We start from the raw sequence: 18,522 nt of genomic DNA, 5'->3' as shown, positions 1-18,522 counted from the left end.
TAAAATCTCACACACACCCATGGCTGGGACAGGTTTCTGGTGCAGAGGCAGGTGAAAGGTGTCTGCTGGTCCCCACTGCTGGTTGGTGGGTTTGGGTTCCCTGTGCTCAGTGACAGGAGATGAGCCACCCACCCTGACAGATGGATGAGCAGAGCTGCAAGGAAGGTCCTGCCCTGGAAATCTGGAGTGGAATGAGCAAGGTCTGAGTTTTGTAGGACTGTGATGAAAACCAGGCTGTCAAACCAACTTGGATGTGCAGAGAAGGAGAAGATGCTCCCAGGGCACCATCACAGAGAATATGGGCTATGCCTGGTCACCTGCTATGCAGGCACACACTATCATCCATTCCTACCTCCTGTTCTCTTCCCAGCAGGAGCTGCCAGCAGCAGTTGTGTCCTCAGGGACACCTTGGTGCTGGAGGCTCAGGGGCTTGAGCTCACAGTGATGGTCCCCATCTCTGTCTCAGCACCAGAGCTCCATTACCATGGGGATGCAGCTGGAATCCCTTTGGTGACTTTGGGATAGAAAATCTGGTCCAGCCTTGCAGAGCCCCAGTTTGTTTGCTCCTTGACTTTCACAGCCACTTGCTCTGCCTGAGCTGTTCCTCCCATCCCTTTGGTGCAGCATCCTGAGCCCACCTTTATTTTTTGAGACATATTTCCTGAAGGGATTTGCCGAGTGATCTCTGTTGATGCTCAGACTGAAGCTTGGACAGGAGCTGTTCCCAGGAGGAATTGCTTCTGGGGCCCAGCTTTGCTCAGAGGCCCCAGAGCCTCTGCCCAGGACAGGAGAGCAGAGCCCTCAGCCCCACGTTCACCCTACCTTGAAATTCACCTTCCGTGAAAATTCTGCAACATTTGCCATTTCCACATACATTTCTGCCAGGAACCTTGTTTGCTTGAATATTTGAGGAAAGCAAACAGAGAAGGAGCTTGAACACAAATAGTCATGGACGTTTTTTTGCAGTCTTTGCCCTGTTCTAACCCCAAGCCTGCCAGCAGAGATACTTGCAGGCATCCCCTGATGTTCCCCTTGGCTCTGCCCTGTGCCCCACTGCTGGCCCTGGTCCTGCTCCAAATACTGCTGTATCTAGAAGAAACTCATCCAGCCCTTGCTGTCTGTGGGACCACCATCACTCACCACCCCTTTGCACTCATACTAAATAAATATTTTTAATGCCATTTAAGAAATATCAGCAGATGACTAACAGAGTATGACTGGCAGACCTACACCAGCCCTGCTGAGCTCAGAACATTTCTCAGGCACTTCTCAGGCACTTCCTGAGCCTCTTGCTGCTTACCTTCCAGAGCTGGAGCTCATTTCCTGCTGCCTGCAGCCCTCTGGGCTCACTCCCCCTATAAAAATACCATTGTGTTTCAAGCAAGCCGAAGCTGAGGGAGTGCTGCTGGCCCCATAAATGGCTGGAATGAGGTGGGAGAAGTCACAGCTCTGTGGGTAAGAGCAGACATCCTGTGACACTGAGCAGCATCCCCAGCTCTTCCCCAAGGAAACCTTCACCAAGCACCAGCAAACAGCTCTTGGGAGAAGGCCAAGGTGCTAACACAGCGATTGTGGCTTTTGCATCCCAGCAAATACCTGTGCTTATTCCTGGCTGCACCAATACCCTGCTCAGGCACTGGAAAGTGCTGATTTTGCCAGCACCAGTGTTACAGCCACCCTAACACCCAGCAGGGATGGTCAGAGTGGGGACAAGGAAAGAGGCTGTGCCAGGTGTCCTAAGACCCATTGCTCCCTGATGGCTGCCAGAGATGATGGACAGAGACCAAGGAGTAAACAGAGGAATTAAAGAGCAGCTGACATGAGCAGTCAAGGAGGAAAAGCTCAGTTCAGGTCATATCTAGAGGAAACCTGTAAAAAATTCAATGCATCTGGCAGTGAAAATTAAATATACTCAGAAAATTGGCCCCCTCTTATGTTTCCCAGTTGAAACTCTTGCCACATCTGACCAGAGCTCCTGAGCAGCAATGACATCTGGCATTTTTCAGCTGTTTTCCAAAGCTGCTTCACTGAGCAGGGCCAGCCCTGGTCAAGCTCTGGTCCTTGCTGTAACCACCAGCCCTGGGGATCCCCAGCTCTGAGGAGATCCAAAATATGAAGGGGTGGTGCTGCCTGCACTGGGAGTGAGACCAATTGCCCAAATCGTGCCCAAGTCTCAGTGGGAGGATAAAGGTGGATCAAGGGGTTCATCCCTTCCTCACTGCCCAGGAGGAGATGTTTCCATTGCCCCCTCTCCATCCTCCACCTTCTCACACACCTATTTACAGCTTCCTGCAGGGATTTAGCACCAGTAGAGCCCCTTCCAGCTCACAGCCTGTCCTCAGCAGGTGCTGGTGAGGATTGTGAATGTGCCTCCAGCTCCAGGTCTCTCCAGAGCTGCAGCATCACTCCCTTCTCCCCCAGGGACCCACCCAGGGTGCTGGGGACAGGCCAGCTCTGTCACTGCCTGGCAGGGCATCCTCCAGGTCCTTTACACAAGGCACAGCTCTGATGGGAGGGAAATAAGTGTCCCCAAGGTGCTGTTTAGGGAAAATGGTGACAGTCTGGTGCAGGGATGGGTGGGAGGGTTGCAGTAACTGCAGTGGGGGGATGCTCTTACTGATGCCACCACTGCCAAGGGATGGCCAGACCTGTCCCCAAGGCTGAATGCCAGTGCCAAGCTTCCCCATTAGAATGTACCCCTGGCTTCAGATGGATGCTGAAATCCTGAAGCTCCTGAGACAGATGGGGAGAAGGGAAAATCAGAAAAATCCTTCCATCTATGAAAAGAAATGAAAAATAACTCTGTGACCCTCTCCAAGGCTGAAGGCTCCTCTGGAGGTCCCAGGTGTGCTCCATCAGGCTTGCCAGCTCCATGGGCTGTCCTGCTGAGGGCTGGGAGCTGCCAGGGCAACACTATGGGCACGGCTGGGGCTCAGCACCACCACTGCTGAGTGAGCTCCCCCACTGCTTTGCAAGGGAACAAACATCCCAGTGTCCCTGGGAAGGGTTTGGCCACCACTTTGCCATCTGCAGGATGGTGCATCCCAGCTGCTGTGCCCACCCTGCTGCCCAGCCCCAGCCCAGCCCTAGAGAGCTGCCAGGGAAGCCAGGCACTGCCCAGTCCCCATCCCACCAAGCCTTCCTCACCTCTATTTGGATAACTTTTTCACCCATTTCATTTATGAGGACTCCCCTCCTTCTGCCAACACTCTGAGTTTCCTCTCACTTTAGTCTGGGAGGCCCATCTTGCTTTTTTATTCTCATTATTTCTCTCTCCCCCTTGCCTGGCCCCAGGCTTGCAGCAGGTGCTGGCCAGAGCCTGCTTTTGTCGGGCCATGGGAGCAGATGGGAAAGCAGCCACAGGTGGGATGGGCAGTGATTCCTCCCCAGCCACCCCACAGCACCTGGCTCTGCCTGCACTTGCCCTGTACTCAGCATGTGGCTCACTTACTGACTTCAGACTGAAAAGTTAAAACAAAAACAACTTTTAAAATTGTAATTAATAAAAATACTTTTTAAAAAAATTCAGGAGAAAATTACTGTCAGAAATTATTACGTGCATGTGTTTAAGGTCACTGATGTGCCAGGGCTGCTCACATTAGAGCCAGCTGGAAGTGGGCAGAATAACTTCATCCTAAGTGATTAAAGAACTTGTTCAGCTCCTCCTGTTGCATGTGCCAGGCAAAGCTGGTTGCTCACTGGCTTTGCATTTTGGGGCAAACTGGATGCAGGCACCCTGGGTGTGGGGACAGTCAGAGCTGGCCACCCTGCACCACCACATCTCCCAGGCTGGAGGGAACCTCCCCTGCTCCTGCAAATGAGGTGCAGGTCAGTCCCTGGCAGCTGGGTGAGTCAGGAGCCATCTCCCACCAGCAGCAGGGGCTGCAGCCTGGGGGATGCTCAGCACTGGCTCCTCCTGGGCCAGTTACCACTCCAGGATCCAACCCTGTGCCCATCTCAGAGGAACCAATCCTTCCTTTCACCAGCTCACAAGTGTCCTTCACCACACAGCTCCTTGCACTTTGTCCAAGCAGCACCAGCTGACACAAAGACACAGCCTGCACTAAACAGAACAAAACCTGGACAGTTTTCTGGGCATTTTCCTGCTGCTGGCTCCTGCAGCTCAGAGGCAGGAGTGAACAGAGCTCCTCCAGAGACCTGGCTGCTGCAGGCTGGGGATGCATAACTGGATAAAAGCAGGCTAAAACTCAGCATTCTGTAATTGCTTGATCACCACTGCCTGCTTCTGCACCACAGCAGATCCTGTATAATTCCTACACATTTCCATTGCCGTAGACCATGGACCCACCAAAATGCTGACATGGCCTGTGTCTGGCCATGGCTCACTCTGGGGTGATGTTACCTGAAATAAAGTGATCTGCAGGGTACTAAAGTGCTGGGGGCTGGGGCAAGGAGACACATGAATGCCACAACAGAGGTAGGTTAGGGCTGGATGTGACACCTGTGGGAGGCTGCAGGCCTGGATCAAGGGAAGCAATCACACAAAGAGAGGCCATGAGCAAAGTGCAAGAAGGCGGTCTGGGAGTCCCACAAGCCCTCCTGGGACCTGGGTTTGCACACACAGTACTTGGAAAGTGGGCTGGGCAGGGGCTGCACACTTGTAGAAGACAAGAGGAGCAGGACATGAAAAATAGAGTGAGGAAAGCAAGGTAGTATGATGGGGAGCCCCATGGAGTGTGATGAAAAGCCAGAGGAAGCAATGGAGAGCCCTTGAGAGTGATGGAGAGCCACGAGGAAGTGCTGGAGCACCATGAGGATGTGATGGAGAACCTCTTAACTGTGAGACCTCACCTGCTGGGACCTCACTCCCCAGCCTGGCCATGCCCAGGGAAGCAGGGTCCCCAGAACACAGGGGACCAAACCAGCTGTGTGGGGATGCTGCCACACAGGCACAGTTGGCCCATCCTGAGGATAACCATGGGCTGATGTCAGCCTGGACAAGGCCACCTGTCCCCTGGGGTCCACCTGCATTTGTTGGCAGCTGGCATCTGTCAGAGCCAAGGAGCACAACACGGGGCTGCTCCACCCTGGGAGCACAGACACAGGCCTGGCAGGCATCTCGCTGTGCCCAGGTGACCAGGCAGCATTGTGCCACCTGATGCTGTGCCCTGCAGAGGCTGGAGGCTGCTGCTTGTCCAGGCACTCCACTCCTTGCTGGGAAAGCTGCCCAGCCATGGCACCGGCCCTCAGCGGGAGCACAGCGCTGGCAGGTGCCCGCTGTGCCCACTCACAGCCCGGGCATGCCACGGGCCACCTGCAGCCTGTGTGTCCTAGGGCAGCACTTCACCTCCTGTAAACTGCTGCCACTTCTGCTGCGATCCCAGCAGCAGCAGCAGCCCCTCTGCCAGCACGTGGGGCCGCTCTGCTCCCTCAGGCACGTGCCTTCCTCTTTGGGTCAAGCAGCGTGAAAGCGAGAAAACACGCACATAGAGGATTTCCATCACATCCAAATCAGCCAGAACCCTTCTCCTGCCTCCACCTCCAGCCTTGCCTGAGGCAGGGGGGGCACGGTGGGGCTGGGGGCTGCTGCTGGCCGCTGGCAGCCCCGCTCCCCGAGCCACGGCAGGCCGGCAGCGCGGGCGCTGGGAACGCTGTACTCACCATATGGAGCCTCCATCTTAGCGCTTAGCTGGGTGCCTACATTGACCATGTCTCGCCGGCTACCGCTATGGGGACTTGGGGCGAAAACCACAGGAAGTAGAGGAATAAAAAAGAAATGTAAATAAATAAATAAAAAAATGTCTCTCACTAAGGAACTAGGTGAAGGCAGGAGGGAGCGCGGAGAGGCAGGGCAAGGAAACCTGCCTCTCCTGTTATCTTATTGATTCGCTTAATCAGGGCTAATGTGGGTGGAGATGTTAAATAGTAACCAAGCTCTTATGGAAACCAATCTGCAAGGTGCCGTTGCTGTAGCTATAGTAACTGCTGCCAAGCTAGAAACTCAAACACGGCTTTTACTGGACTCTTTTGGGGCTCCCGCTTGCAGATGGTGTCAAGGCCGGGGCAGCCGCCAGGCTGGGGTTCACCCCTGGCCACGGGGAGTGGGGGCAGCCACATCCAGCTCTGCAGTGCCCCACGTGCTGCTGGGTTTGTGCCATCACCTGCCCGAGGTGGGAAAACCAGGTATGAGACTGTGTACTGCAAAGGGAAAACACAGCATGGGGGGCAAGGGGCTGTGGGACAAGTGTAGGGACTGGCAAGGGCACAGCAGAGCCTGCCTGAGGCACGAGGGGAAAAATGCCCAGGCCACGAGTCGGGGTTTGTCTGCCTGGTGCCAAACCAGAGAGGTTGCCTGGGGATGCTGTGGTGGATGCAGGGTGATACTCTGAGCACAGGGTGCTTGCAGCTCGTCCCTGTCTCTCTCTGTTCCCCAAATCTCAAGGTGCCACAGCCACTTATGGTCATCTGTGTTCCCTCTGGGACTGCTGCATCCAGGACCTCATGGTAGCAGATGTGCAGATGGGCTCCCCATGAGACTGTGGCAGCCCCTGTGCCACTGGGGGCTCCATGTCAGGAGCAGTCTGGGCTGCCAGGGGCTGTGCTGAGGCCAGCAGGGCCATGTGCAACAAGTGTTGCTGAGAGGACACCAAGGATGTGGGGAATCCAGAGCTGAAGCTGAAAAAATGACTATCCATCAGCACAGAGCCTTCCATATCTCCTGTACATCGCAGGAAGAGACCAGGCTGGAGGAAGCACAGAGGGGTCCAGTCTTAGGATCCCCTCAACACCTCAGCTATTGAAAGCCTGCAGCCCTGAGGGGGCCAAATTAGGGATATCTGCTCCTCTGGAATGGAAAAGCACATCCCAAGGGAGCATGCAGTGAAGAGAGTGCTGCTGGACGCAGAAGGCTGCAGCACGGGAATCCACAGCTGGATGCTCAGATCCAAGGACTTGTAATTCAGGAATCCCTGAGTTTTCTGAGTGCTGAGAGGTTCTGGAGAGGGAGGGGTGTGGATATTGGGGTGCTCAGTGGCACTGTGGGTGAGGTAGAGCAGTGGGATGGTGTGGGACAGCATGGGCGGGACGCTGAGTGTGTGGCCCTTCAGCGTCACCACCAGCCCGTGTCCCAGCAGTGCTGGCTTCTCCCACACGATGGAGCAAAGCGCCCAGGCATCTCCTGTGCCCGTAGCCCGTGGCCCCACTGAGGGCATCTGCCCCCCCTTTGCTGCTTACCCCCAAAACCAGAGCAGAGTCACTGGCTCGGTGTTACCCCGAGGCTTCAGGCTGCGAGTGAGGGAGAACCAACACAAGCATGGGGATCTCCAGGCTGCTTTATTGGGGGCTCAGAGCTGGGGGCTCCACAGTCAGAGGGGCTGCTGTGAAGCAGGAGCATGTTCAGGGCTCCCCACTTATCCAGCTTACCACGAGGGAAACATCTTGGAACCAGCCTTAGCACCGAGGGGAAAACCCTCTGAGTCTGCAGAGCAGGGACCATGCCAGCCAGCCCCACTCCCTCCATGCATCCCAAAACCATCCCCATTTCAGAAAATAGGGACCTGCACTGTCTGTAGTTCCCCCAAAGTGGGAAGCAGCCAGACAGCACTGCTGGAGATGTGTTAGAAAAGCATTTTCCTACGTGCCATTAGGATGAAGCAGGTTGGACAGCCAGGCTGCCGGGGGGGTCAGTGTTATAAATAATTGTTGTTCACCCCATCTCCATTGCCAGGGCTCCTCGTGGGGCTGCAGCCCTAGAACCAGCTGACTTGGTTGGATTTGACTCCACTGAAGCACATGTTGTTGGAGCAGCCCCCGCCGTAGCTGGGGGGGCAGGCTGAGCACGGCCGCCCCACCTTGTAGGGCGCTTCCCCCAGCCAGTTACCCCTAAAAGAGAGGAGGGCATCACCTCTGAGCATCATCAGCCCACTGCTGACACTGCTGAGGGGAGGGAGGATGGCACGGGGGCCTCTCCCCAGTCACTTACTTGATGGCATAGTTGCAGACCAGGAGGATGGCGTGGCGCCACGTGCTGCCCCACACCCGCACGTTGGCACAGGTGCCCAGGGCACAGCCCAGGCGGCTCGAGGTTGCCCACACCATCTGTGTCAGGACAGAGAACAGACACTGTTGTGTCCATGTACCCAGACATCTCACAGTGATAGCCCCAGGATGCCAGCACAGGGCTCTGTTCCCCCAGGGAATTGCATCCCAGCTGCCCCAATAGCTTTGGCTGGATGCTGCCCCATCACAGGCAGTGCTTTTTTATCAGAGGATGACTTTTTACTCTCCCTCTCCTATCTGAACCTGCCTTGCCAAGCTCACATCCATGAGCAGCAGAGTCTGGGTCACTGCTCCAATTTACCCAAATTAGCTCCTAAACCTCACACTGAATCATGGCCAGCAGCTTACCCTGCACACAGGGAGGTTGAGCAAAGGCTAAAGCTCCTCCTAAAGCCTCTCCAGGTTAAATCTCTTCCATAAAAAGTGTATATTGCCCTTTTGCAACCGAGAGCATCCCTGAGTATCCTCATGGATGAGCCACATGAGGATGCAGATGCTCAGGTAAGGGTTGGAGCCATGAAGAAGAGGTAATTAGGAGTTGGCACAGCTCTGCAGCCAGGCAGAGGAACAGAGGAGTTTTCCATCTTGTGCTGGCCAGGCTGTGTGAGAATGTGCCAGGGGATGAAGGGGCTGCATTCCCAGGGAGCCAGAAACAGCTGGGTGCTATGAAGCTGTTCCATCACAGAGAAGAAGATTCATGCTTGGCAAAAGTACAAAGCAGCTTTTTTTTTTTCTCTTCACCACCTTTAAGTTACCAGACGTGCAGTGAGGAGAGAAAGGCCAAAGGGGGGGAAAAAAGCTTTTAAAAAATTGAAAGCTCCTTGTCAACTGGTCAGAAAGTCCCAGCTGCTCCTCCAGTTGGTTGTAAACCCATGGGACCTTCCTGCAACAGCCCAAATGCTGGAAAAACACAGGGTGGGAGGGCATTGCTGGTATTACTGTGTCCAGCAGACAGACTGCCAGCTGCCAGGGTTTGACCTGCCTGATCTGAAGCTGGAGCTGCCAGGGTTTGACCCTGCATCCCAGCTGCTGCTGGCAGAAGAGCTGTGAGCTGCACAAGGCCCCCTCTGCACCTGGAGCCCGGGGGCTGCAGTGCTCACCTGTGTGTAGTGGCTGCAGACGGAGCCGCTGCACGTGGAGGGGCAGCGGGGGTTGCACTCCCGGGGCTGGGGGAAGGAGTAGTGCTGCTTCTCCTGGTGCCAGGATTTCACCATGTCCAGCACAGAGCGGTACCTGCAACAGTGCTACAGCTAAGGTGGATCTCCTTCACATCAGGGGTCATGGGAGAAGGAAAGGAAGGGAAAGATCCACAAGGAGGAAGTGGAGGAGAGAGATTATTTGGAGCCAGGGCTCATTGGGAACAAGCATTCCTGGGAAAAAAGGAGGTAGCCTTGTGCCAAGCCCACTTGTGCTCAAGGCTGGAAAACCAGAGACACCTGAGCGCTCAGCCACGTGGAGGAGATCCAGGACCCATATCCCCCTGGTCTGGGTGCCTGGTAGAGAGGGGAATAATGGCAAACTTCCCAAATGAGCAGCAGGCGCCTCTGCTTTCCTGTATTTACCCTTCTGCAAGAGAAGGGTAGGAGAAGCTCTCCAGGAGAAGACGAGCTGGGCCCTCCTCCAGCCCAGGGTCCTTGACATGCCTCTCAGCTCTGTCTCACTCCCTGCAATGCCAGCTCAGAGCCCCTCTGCTCCTTGGCTGAGGGGCTGCAGCTGCTCCTCCTGCAGCCCCGTGGGGTGTGGGGGTTTCCCAGGAGCTCCCTGTGCCTGCTGGGCACTCACCTGCCCGACTGGATGGAGAGGTTCTGTCCCACGTACTTCATCAGCTCGGGGGGGCCGTGGTCCCACAGGCAGCGCGCAGCCCACGCCTCCGCTGCCCTGGCCAAACGCTCATCCCACACCTGGCCAGGGGAAGGGAAAGGGCAGGCAGGAGTTTTGGATTCCCAGAGGAGGGAAGAGCTCCCTTGTGCTATGTGGGCTTTCTGAGCACGCCTGGGTGTCCAAAAAAATAGGACTCATGCATCAGGCTAGAAAAGACCCAGGGGAGGGAAGCACAGCAGCATGTCCAGGAGCCATGGACCTCCCCAGCTGCTGCCGCAGCTCTGGACACACAGGATAGCAGAGCAGGGATGCCCTGCAGTGCTGCAAGCCCTGTGTGTGTGGTTCCCTCCAGGAATGAGCTCCTGCACAAGGTGGAGCTGAGCACAGGAGTGAAACCCTGCAGCCTCACAGCTGTCCCAGCCCTCAGTGCAGCCCTGGACACAGCTGGTTCCTTCATGCATTATTTAAAGCTCCCTCACCCATCCTGAATGCCTCTGGGGAGATGCCTGTGTGAGTTACTTTGGAAGGCAGGAATTTAGGCCAAGCAAGAAGCAGTGCAGGATGCTTCTGGACATGTCTGACCTGCTCTGGTACCCAGCAAGCTGGGCTGCTCTGTGCTTCTCCAAACCACATCCAGGGACCACCCAGGTGATCCCTCAGAGCTGGCCCCCTTCCTGGGAGCAGAGCAGCATGTGGCACCTCCTGCCCTGAGGTCCTGTCCTGTGTAGGCTGGAAATAGCTCCTCTTGGAGGACCTTTAGGGCTGGGTTAGGAGCTCCAGGCAGGGAGGACAGAACCAGGAGAAAGTTCTGCCCAGGGTGACCCTCATCTGGAATTGCCCAGCCTGTCAAGGCTGTGCATCCCTTCCTTGACTCACTCCTGAACATTTATTCTTCTGGGAGCTGGCACCACTTGGAACAGTCAAAAGGGACCCTGGAGATTGTGATGGGATCATCCCTCACAGATGCAATTGGGGAGAGGCTTCTGCGTCGGCTTTGGGTTGGGACCTGAGCTTTTCCTGCTTGTAGCCACCTCCCAGATGTCCCAGACACAGGCCCAGAGATCCTAAATCTGCCCTCATGGGGAAACATCTCTGTGCTGGGGCTCCATCCCTCCTGCACAGAGGCTGCATGGGACCCAAAAAATCCCCCAGGACGTGTTCAGCCAGGAATCTGACCAACACCCTGACATCCCTCCTTGGCTAGGGCTCCCTCATCAGAAGTGAGCCCTTGATCCCACCAGAGCTGAGGACCGCCCTGCCACAGCCCAACTCACCATGTATTCCATATTGGCAGCGGGTGGAGACACCTGTGCCCGCACTTGGTTGTGGTAGTCCAGGATCACACCCATGTCCTGGGGGGACAGGAATCTCTTCCGCCGGCCCCGCGGGACCCCCTCGGCCCGGAGCAGCCCCGCGGCCGCGCCCGCGGGCGGGGACAGCAGCTCGGTGGCGTTGGGCAGCAGCAGGGAGCTGGACAGCTGTGTCACCCAGCAGCCCAGGGCCGTGAGGTACAGGTGCAGCTGGAGCATGGCCATGCCAGCCCGCCCTCGCTGGGAACAGCCGGTGGAGTTCTGCTCCTGCACGGGGATAAGCAAGGACAAGGGGGATTGCTGGTCCCTGCTGCTGGTGTGCAGATCTAGGAGAGAAAACAGCACAGGCACCACTCAGGGTTGCAAACACCATGCAAGCACCATTGCCCAAAATAAGGTGGAAACAAATTTTCTTTTCACCTATTGATAATAGTAGTTTTACCCTATTAAAAATAGTAATATTTAAAATTTATCTATTTAATAACATTATTTATCAGAGCAAACTCCCCAGGACTGTCAGGGATATGCCTGGGGAATTGATTTTCTTGTTTGTTTTTTAAAAAGATAAAATCAGTAGAAAGTCTCCCCCATTTTTTCACTTATGGCACATACCTGTGGCACAGGGGTTAGTTAGGAGTATGTTGAGAGTTACTGCAGCCGCCTGCCCTGTAACTTCCCAGGAGTTTGGTTTGTTGAATAAATCCCCAGCACAAACAGTAACCTCACACAGATAAAGAAACTCACGGCAAGACTTTAAAGCATTGTTGAGAAATCCTAACGATTTAGGTGGAAAAGAAAAATTGGCGCTGCAAAAGCTGAGTATTTTATTAAAAAAAGAAAAGAAGGGAAAACGCTGGAATACCCCCTCATCCGTCAGCCGATGCGCCTCCTAGCATCCCGGAGCAGAGGGAGGATGTTCCCCGAGCACATACCGTGAGCGCTGCGCTGGGAGCGGCGGAGCCCGGCGGGACGGAGCTGCGGGATGGAGCTGCGGGGCAGATGCGGGATGGAGCTGCGGGGCAGATGCGGGAGAACCGGCTCAGCCCCGGCGGGCAGCCCGCTGCGGCCAGTGACGCACAAGCAGCATCTTAACTCTTCCCCCGGGGAACGTGCTGAAGTTCGGAAAGAGCCCTGGCAGCAGATTTATAGGCTGGTGAGTGCCTCCGCGCACACGGGCTCACGCAGGCACAGGAGCCCCGCACGGCGCCGGGGGGAGCGGGCACAGCACGGCTCGGTGGATGCCTCGGCGGGCGGAGGGGCTGCTCCTCGCTGCTGCCTCGGGGTTTGTTCAGGCTACCCACAGGGACAGATTCCCAAAGTCATCTCTTTGCTGCTCCTTCCCTATCTGGGATCTTGCTGGAAGCAGCGGGTAGAGAAGCGGACCCAGGTCGGTGGGGGATGCACAGGGGGTTTGCCCCGGTTAGGAAGCAGCAGGAGCCACAGGGTCACCCCACTTTGGTGCGAGCTTAGCAGATGGCAGAGATGTCCCTGGTGGCCACACACGGCCCTGGGTCAGCAGCTCTCCCCGTTATAGATGAAGCCACTTGCCGGGCTGGGCGTCGCCACCTGTGTGTAACCCAAGGGCTGGGACTTGTCACAGCCACAGGGACTCTGCCCATGGCCCCAGCACTGACCTGAGCTGGCAGTGCCCAGCCAGGGTTATCTCAGGGGAAAGCAGGGCCGTGCTCCCTCCATGGTGTCCATGTGTCTGTCCCCAGGCAGGGGAAATGGCTGTAACATCTGAAAGCCATATCCTGCAGCATCAAGTGTGTTTCCTTACAACATCCCACACAGTCACGATGCCAGGGGACAGCTGAGTTATTGCAGGTCACAGAGACACCTGGCCAGCCGGAGGGGCTGCTTGCAATGCCTGTCACATCTTCCTCCCACCGTGCTCAGAGCCAGCACAGGTGGCCATGAGTGACCTGCAGCTCCTGCCATCCCCCCATGCTGCAGTGCCTCAGGTAGGCAAGGTGCTGGTCCCCCTGAGCCTCACCAGCTTTGGGTTCACCACAGGCAGCTTTGGAGCCAGGTTCTGGCACTACAGTTGCATCAAGAGGAGCACCAAGGCCAAACTCCCTCTCCTGAGCTGGCAAGGGGCACAGAGATGGAGTGCAGGGAGGAGAAGGCAGTCCCACAGCAGCAGCAGGTCACTGCTTCTCATGCCCACAGCTCTGACTGACAAGAACTGAGGATCCCAGACCCATAAGTCCTGCCTGTGCAGGGACTGACAGCATGTCCCAGAGCCTGGCTGCCTGCACCCAGCTGCCCCAGAGACCTGCTGGGCAGCAGGAGCTGATCTGGAGTTCAGTGCAGACCTGAGCATGGAGCAGGAGTAACGCCCAGGTGATGAGCTGATGTGCTGTACCAATACAGCCTCACCCTGCTGGGAGCCTCCAGCAAAAGAGACCCCTTTGTACATTTTTCCTGGCATTGTCTCTCTCATAAAGCAATTCAAGCTGCTGTGTGCCAGAGGAGTGTTTCCATCCATTCTCCACCCAGCAGGTGGGATGATGGTTGTGTCAGTGAGGAGACAGGGAAAAATGCAGCTGGGGCATCTCTGGCTGTGCTGTAGGAGGGGATCCCTCGGTGCAGAGAGCAGCAGCACCCCATGAACCAGCCGGGCTGGGTATCCTGTGGGGAGCTGTGCTGTGCTGTGCTGCGGATGGCACTGGGAATGCCAGGGTGCCAGGGTGGCTCCCATAGCCCTCTGAATTTCCAGGTTGCCTGTTCTAGGGTCTAACTAGCATCAGCGTCACCCTCCAGCACCAGATCACCCCAAAACACCAGTCACCTGTCCACAGGTGCTGGGCAAAGTGCCATCCCCAGTTTGCCAGCCCTGCAGACACCCCTGTTTCATGTTCATCTGTGGAGACAGCTGTGCCAGCTCCAGGGACCAGCAGCAGGACAGAGCTTTGTGCTGCACCAGGGGGGCAGGCACTGGTGCTGCCTCCCTCCACTCAAACCCAGATATCAAATCTCTCATTAGCGAGGCTGGTAAAGGCAGTTTCATTCCCAGCAGATTAAAAAGGCAGATGGGGACATGCAGCAGTGATCTTAACTGGGCAGACTGGGAGGTGCAGCTGCTGCCAAGTGCACACTGAGGTAAGGACTTTGGGGCTGTGTTGTGGAGAGGGTGGTTTTTAATGATGTATTATTTCACAGAAGACAGAGCCCTGAGCAGCAAATGCTCATCCAACACTGTGAACTGCAAAGCTTTTAATTTGGGATTTTTTGGGGGGTTTTTGTCTCCCTGGGGGCTTGGGGAGATTGAACCCACCGCAGCTCCCTGTGCCACGCAGCAGCTGAGGCAAGGCGAGGGTTTTGTCTTGGGTGCAGATTGAAAGCACTGCTTAATCAGCACTCCACGAGACAATCCAAATTCCAGGAACTGGAAGGGGTTTGTGTCCCTGCCAGGCGTAATATCCTGCAGCCCAGACTGGCCCGGCTGCCAAAGCACACGGTATCTGCAGCGAGGACCTCGCTGGGAGCCAAGAAGCACATGCATTCAGCTGGATACAGCCACAGCAGGCAAATTCCCTTTTTAATGAGCATCAGGGGGAACAAAAAAGATAAATCACTGCGTTCAAGCACTCTCCTGGCAGAGACACACTCTGATGCTTTTATGACCAACAGACAGCAGCTTGCTCCAGAATAAGACATAATGGGACTTGCAGGATTTCTCTGTCATGTTTATTTCTCCCATCTGTTGGCTTTGGGCATCACCCATCACCCACATTCCAAGGTGGCAGACGGTGACATGAGCCCATACAGGACTGAGCAGGGCTTTGCCCTTTGCTGACGTCAGGATCTGCTGTGCTCCCTGAGCCTCCTGATGCCTGGAGCAGGTTGATGTGGATTTCCATAGCAGGAGCCTTCTCCTTATTGGGGTAAAATACAATGAAACCAGGGTCCTGTCTGAACAAAACTTTCCCTAGGCAATGCACAAACTCTGTTGTTCGAGTAAAATATTCCCCTCATATCAACTGACAGAAAGGCTCATTTTCCATCTTTGCTGAAAGATGTTCCTTTTCCCCAGTCCCACCTCAAACATCAAGAGCACCAGATACCTTGGTGCCCACCCTGACAGAGAAGGGAAGTGGGGCTTTTGGTGGATTTTTTTTCATTTCTGTAGCCCTGCAGAGGTCCAGCATATCCAGAGCTTGGTTCCTCCTAACACATCATCAAGGGAGATCTTCCTTCTGACTCGGAGCTTGGAAGATTTGATCTCCACGTCTTGTGACTGGAGTAAGCCCAGGCTGGGCTCCTGTATATTCTTTTGGGATCTTCCAGGAGTGAAACACCTGTTGAGGTCTAACAAAACTGAGATCAGTCCAAAGTCATCCTTCTTCCTATTTAGGAGTTCTTTGTAAATGCTGAATCCTTTACTGAGCTAAGCTGAACCTTGGAGGAAGATCTACTGTCAGACCTCACACTGAAGAGGTGACCATCAGCAGGGACAGGAGCTCTCCTGGAGCTTTTCATACAATGCCCAGCACATCCCTCTGCTTCAGGTGTAATATCCTCTTATAACCCACTGCTCCTGCTTGTGCATTTGCTAAAGTGAGGAAAAAAACCTTTCCCATTTTATATGTAGTGATGCTGTAGAGAGCCATCAGGTGAGAGTGTGGGCAGGAGCCTGCACGTGTGGGCTCACCACCCTGGCAGAGAGCAGCCTTGCCCTCAGTCTGGCTCCTGACCCCTCTCCAAAAGTGACCTGGGCACTACAATTATCTCCTTTTAGTGGTGCAGCTGGCCAGGACTAATGCTTTTGAGTCCTGAAGTAAAAACCACTTGTTTTGGGGTATTAACTAAGGTGTCCCTCAAGGCTGACATGATCCTCCATGAGCTCCCTGCTGAAGAGGTGGGTGCCAGCCCTCCACGTCTCCCCGCAACACCTGTGGCACTGTCAGAGCTGTGGCCCCACCATCAGCCTGTGAGGAAACTCTGATGGCCAATGGCTCCAGCCAGCACCAAGATATATTTGGAACCTTTGAAAGGTGAGAAATTTTTCCACTAGCTCTAGAAATAAACATCTCTGAAGTCAAGCTCTGTGGACAGTAGTTGCTTGCAAAGGTATTTTTTTACAGTAACTGGGCTAAGTTTAGAAATTCACTTAACACGGAAGCTCCTCTCAGCACAATTTAGAAGATAGTTAATTTGCTGCTTGCTAACAAATGGTTGTTTAGCCTGGTGCAGTGGGTGTGTGATGGTCTCACTGCACACTGCCAAGGTGAGAAGAAATTCTCAGCTCTATGGGAAAGGGACCCATCACACCCTGAGTCAGCTGAGACCAAAAAACACCCAAACCTTGGAGCTGAACATCAGCTGTGAGCTCCTCACCAGCTGCAACCAGGCTGGCTCCTGAGACCCCCTGCCCCACAGCAGTGCTGTGCCCACCCCTATGCCCACTGCACACCCACAGCTGCCCCAGCAGGTGCAGCCCACATCCAGCTGTGCCCACAGACCCGTGCCAGAACCAACAGCCCTGGGAACACGGTGCTGGTGGTGTTTGTGCTCTGCTGCCGCTGGATTTGTGCATGATGGTTTTCCAAGCTCACTGGTGGGAAACCCATTGCTCACACCCAGGAGTCCTGGTGGGAATTTCCCACCTCACCAGCCTGCTCTAAATTCATCATCTGGGGTGAGCTGAGATCATGTCTTTCCTCATCATCTGACACAGCCACTGTGTAGTGGTTGGGAGTGGTCCAGCAAAGGGCTGGATCAGCTGCTGGATGGGGGCTAGTGCATCCCAGCCCCGAAAGGCCAGACCCAGGGAAGTGAACTCAGGACACCCTGGCAGCCTCACCGTGTAATTTTCTTGCTTGGACGGGGGTGTGCCACAGCTTGACTGCAGCCCCTGTGTATTCACTCCATTCCCTTTTTTTCCAAGACCAAAATTAAGATAGAAACTGAGTACCTGGCGCTGGTTCACAGGCAGGTTTTTTGTGGCTGCACAGGGAGGTCTTGTTCCCTTTGCTCCTCTTCTTGGGGTGGCCCCACTGCTCACATGCCCATAACAGGAGCACCAGCAAACACCCTCTGACCATCCCACCACTGCAAGGTTCCTTGTCTCCAGCTGAAAAAGGTTTTTCCTTTAGAAAAACGCTGCCAGTGTTTGTTTGTTTAGCTCAGATTAAATGGCTGGGGCTAAGAGAGATGCTGCTTTTCGTCCCTGCCTCTGAAGGAAGAGGGCGATGTTTGCAGTGTTTTTTCGTGCCATGGGATGTTGGGATGGGTGTAAATTCTCCCCAGAGTCTGCCTGGGGCAGGGAGGTGGAGATGCAGCTTAGGTGGGTGATGATTGTCCAAAGCTTGGAGGGGTTTAAAAGCAGGCTCTGGTGAGTGCAGGAAGGTGGTGCAGAAGGAAAGGCAGAGCACAGGAACTCTCAGGGACATCCAGAGGTGATTCAGGGGCTTTGGGCAGGAAGGATGTGCCCCCAGAGGCTCTGGATATGTTAACATTTCTGCACAAGGCTGGGAAACAGGAACAGTTCAGCTCCCCCCAGCAGTGCTGAAGCAGAGTGAGCACCTCACAGGTGACACGGGCATGAAATCCAGAAGTTTTCCATTTCCAGAGTGACACTGAGCAAATCACTTTCCATACATATTTCTCTGCTTATACTTTTCCATCTTGATTGATCACGCCTACCAGAGGGCTCTGAGGGGTTCCTGTGGCCTGTCCTGCATCAGAGCCAGTCCTGCCCCTCCTTTGCTCACTTTTAAAATCTCTTGCTGTACCTGCACATCTTGGGGCTTCCTGAATTCTGCCTACAGAAAGTGAGAAGTTTGATGGACATTTTGTATTTCCCCTGCACTCTCCCATAAAGATGTATTGTGAATTTTTGCCAAGAAATCTCCTTTTTCTCATGGGACTTCCAAGCTTTCCCACGTCCAGTTGGCTGGATCCAAGCCACCAGATTTCTCTCTGCCTAGACATGAAATTTCTCAGGTACAGCCACGGAAGCTCAGAAGTTTGCAAGAACCACTTTTCTCAAAGCTGGAAAAAATCTGGGAAAGCAGAAATTGAGACTCTTGGGTTGCTCTGAAGAATGGGAGAGATTATCTCTACATCTCTCTCCGAAGGGAGACACACTTCTCAGGGTCTTTCCTCCCTGACCAGAGGACATGCTGACATGTGAATCCCAGAAAATCCTGGAAGTGGGACACCTCATCTGAAGGTGAGAGCTCTGAGGCTGGTGTGAGTGCTGGCAGCTCCACTGTCCCTGTGTCCAGCCTTAGAAGGACAGAAGGAGCAGAATGGGGGATTCCTGCGGCTCACTGGCATCTCTGTCCATCACTCAGGCTGTGTCCACACTGTGACACAGAGGCCTGACCGTGGCTTGTGCTGACACACCCACGTTGGTCTGACC

The 18,522-nt window shown here is 54.8% G+C and overlaps 1 protein-coding gene across 1 annotated transcript; it reads right to left on the bottom strand.

Annotated features, from left to right (window-relative positions):
- Positions 1 to 7,289: 7,289 nt before the first annotated feature.
- On the bottom strand, positions 7,290 to 11,454 carry R3HDML (R3H domain containing like). The gene is made up of 5 exons (XM_064730084.1): positions 11,115 to 11,454; positions 9,802 to 9,920; positions 9,120 to 9,252; positions 7,943 to 8,058; positions 7,290 to 7,842 (listed from the first exon to the last, which is right to left on the bottom strand). Exons 1-5 carry the CDS (start codon positions 11,373 to 11,375, stop codon positions 7,710 to 7,712), a joined length of 762 nt encoding a protein of 253 aa, XP_064586154.1. The 5' UTR covers positions 11,376 to 11,454; the 3' UTR covers positions 7,290 to 7,709.
- Between the last annotated feature and the right edge of the window lie 7,068 nt (positions 11,455 to 18,522).

The sequence above is a fragment of the Zonotrichia leucophrys genome, chromosome 20 (genome assembly GCF_028769735.1).
Source record: "Zonotrichia leucophrys gambelii isolate GWCS_2022_RI chromosome 20, RI_Zleu_2.0, whole genome shotgun sequence".
NCBI classification, from domain to species: domain Eukaryota; kingdom Metazoa; phylum Chordata; class Aves; order Passeriformes; family Passerellidae; genus Zonotrichia; species Zonotrichia leucophrys.
Note: the sequence above shows the minus strand (reverse complement) of the source record. Positions and strands in the feature narration are given on the sequence as shown.

Excerpts from the sequence above, each read along its gene's own strand:
- R3HDML (XM_064730084.1), bottom strand. The coding sequence starts at position 11,375 with ATGGCCATGCTCCAGCTGCACCTGTACCTCACGGCCCTGGGCTGCTGG. Across the intron at positions 8,059-9,119 it reads TCTGCAGCCACTACACACAG|ATGGTGTGGGCAACCTCGAG; the intron begins GTGAGCACTGCA and ends GTCCTGACACAG. Across the intron at positions 7,843-7,942 it reads GTCTGCAACTATGCCATCAA|GGGTAACTGGCTGGGGGAAG; the intron begins GTAAGTGACTGG and ends CCTCTCTTTTAG.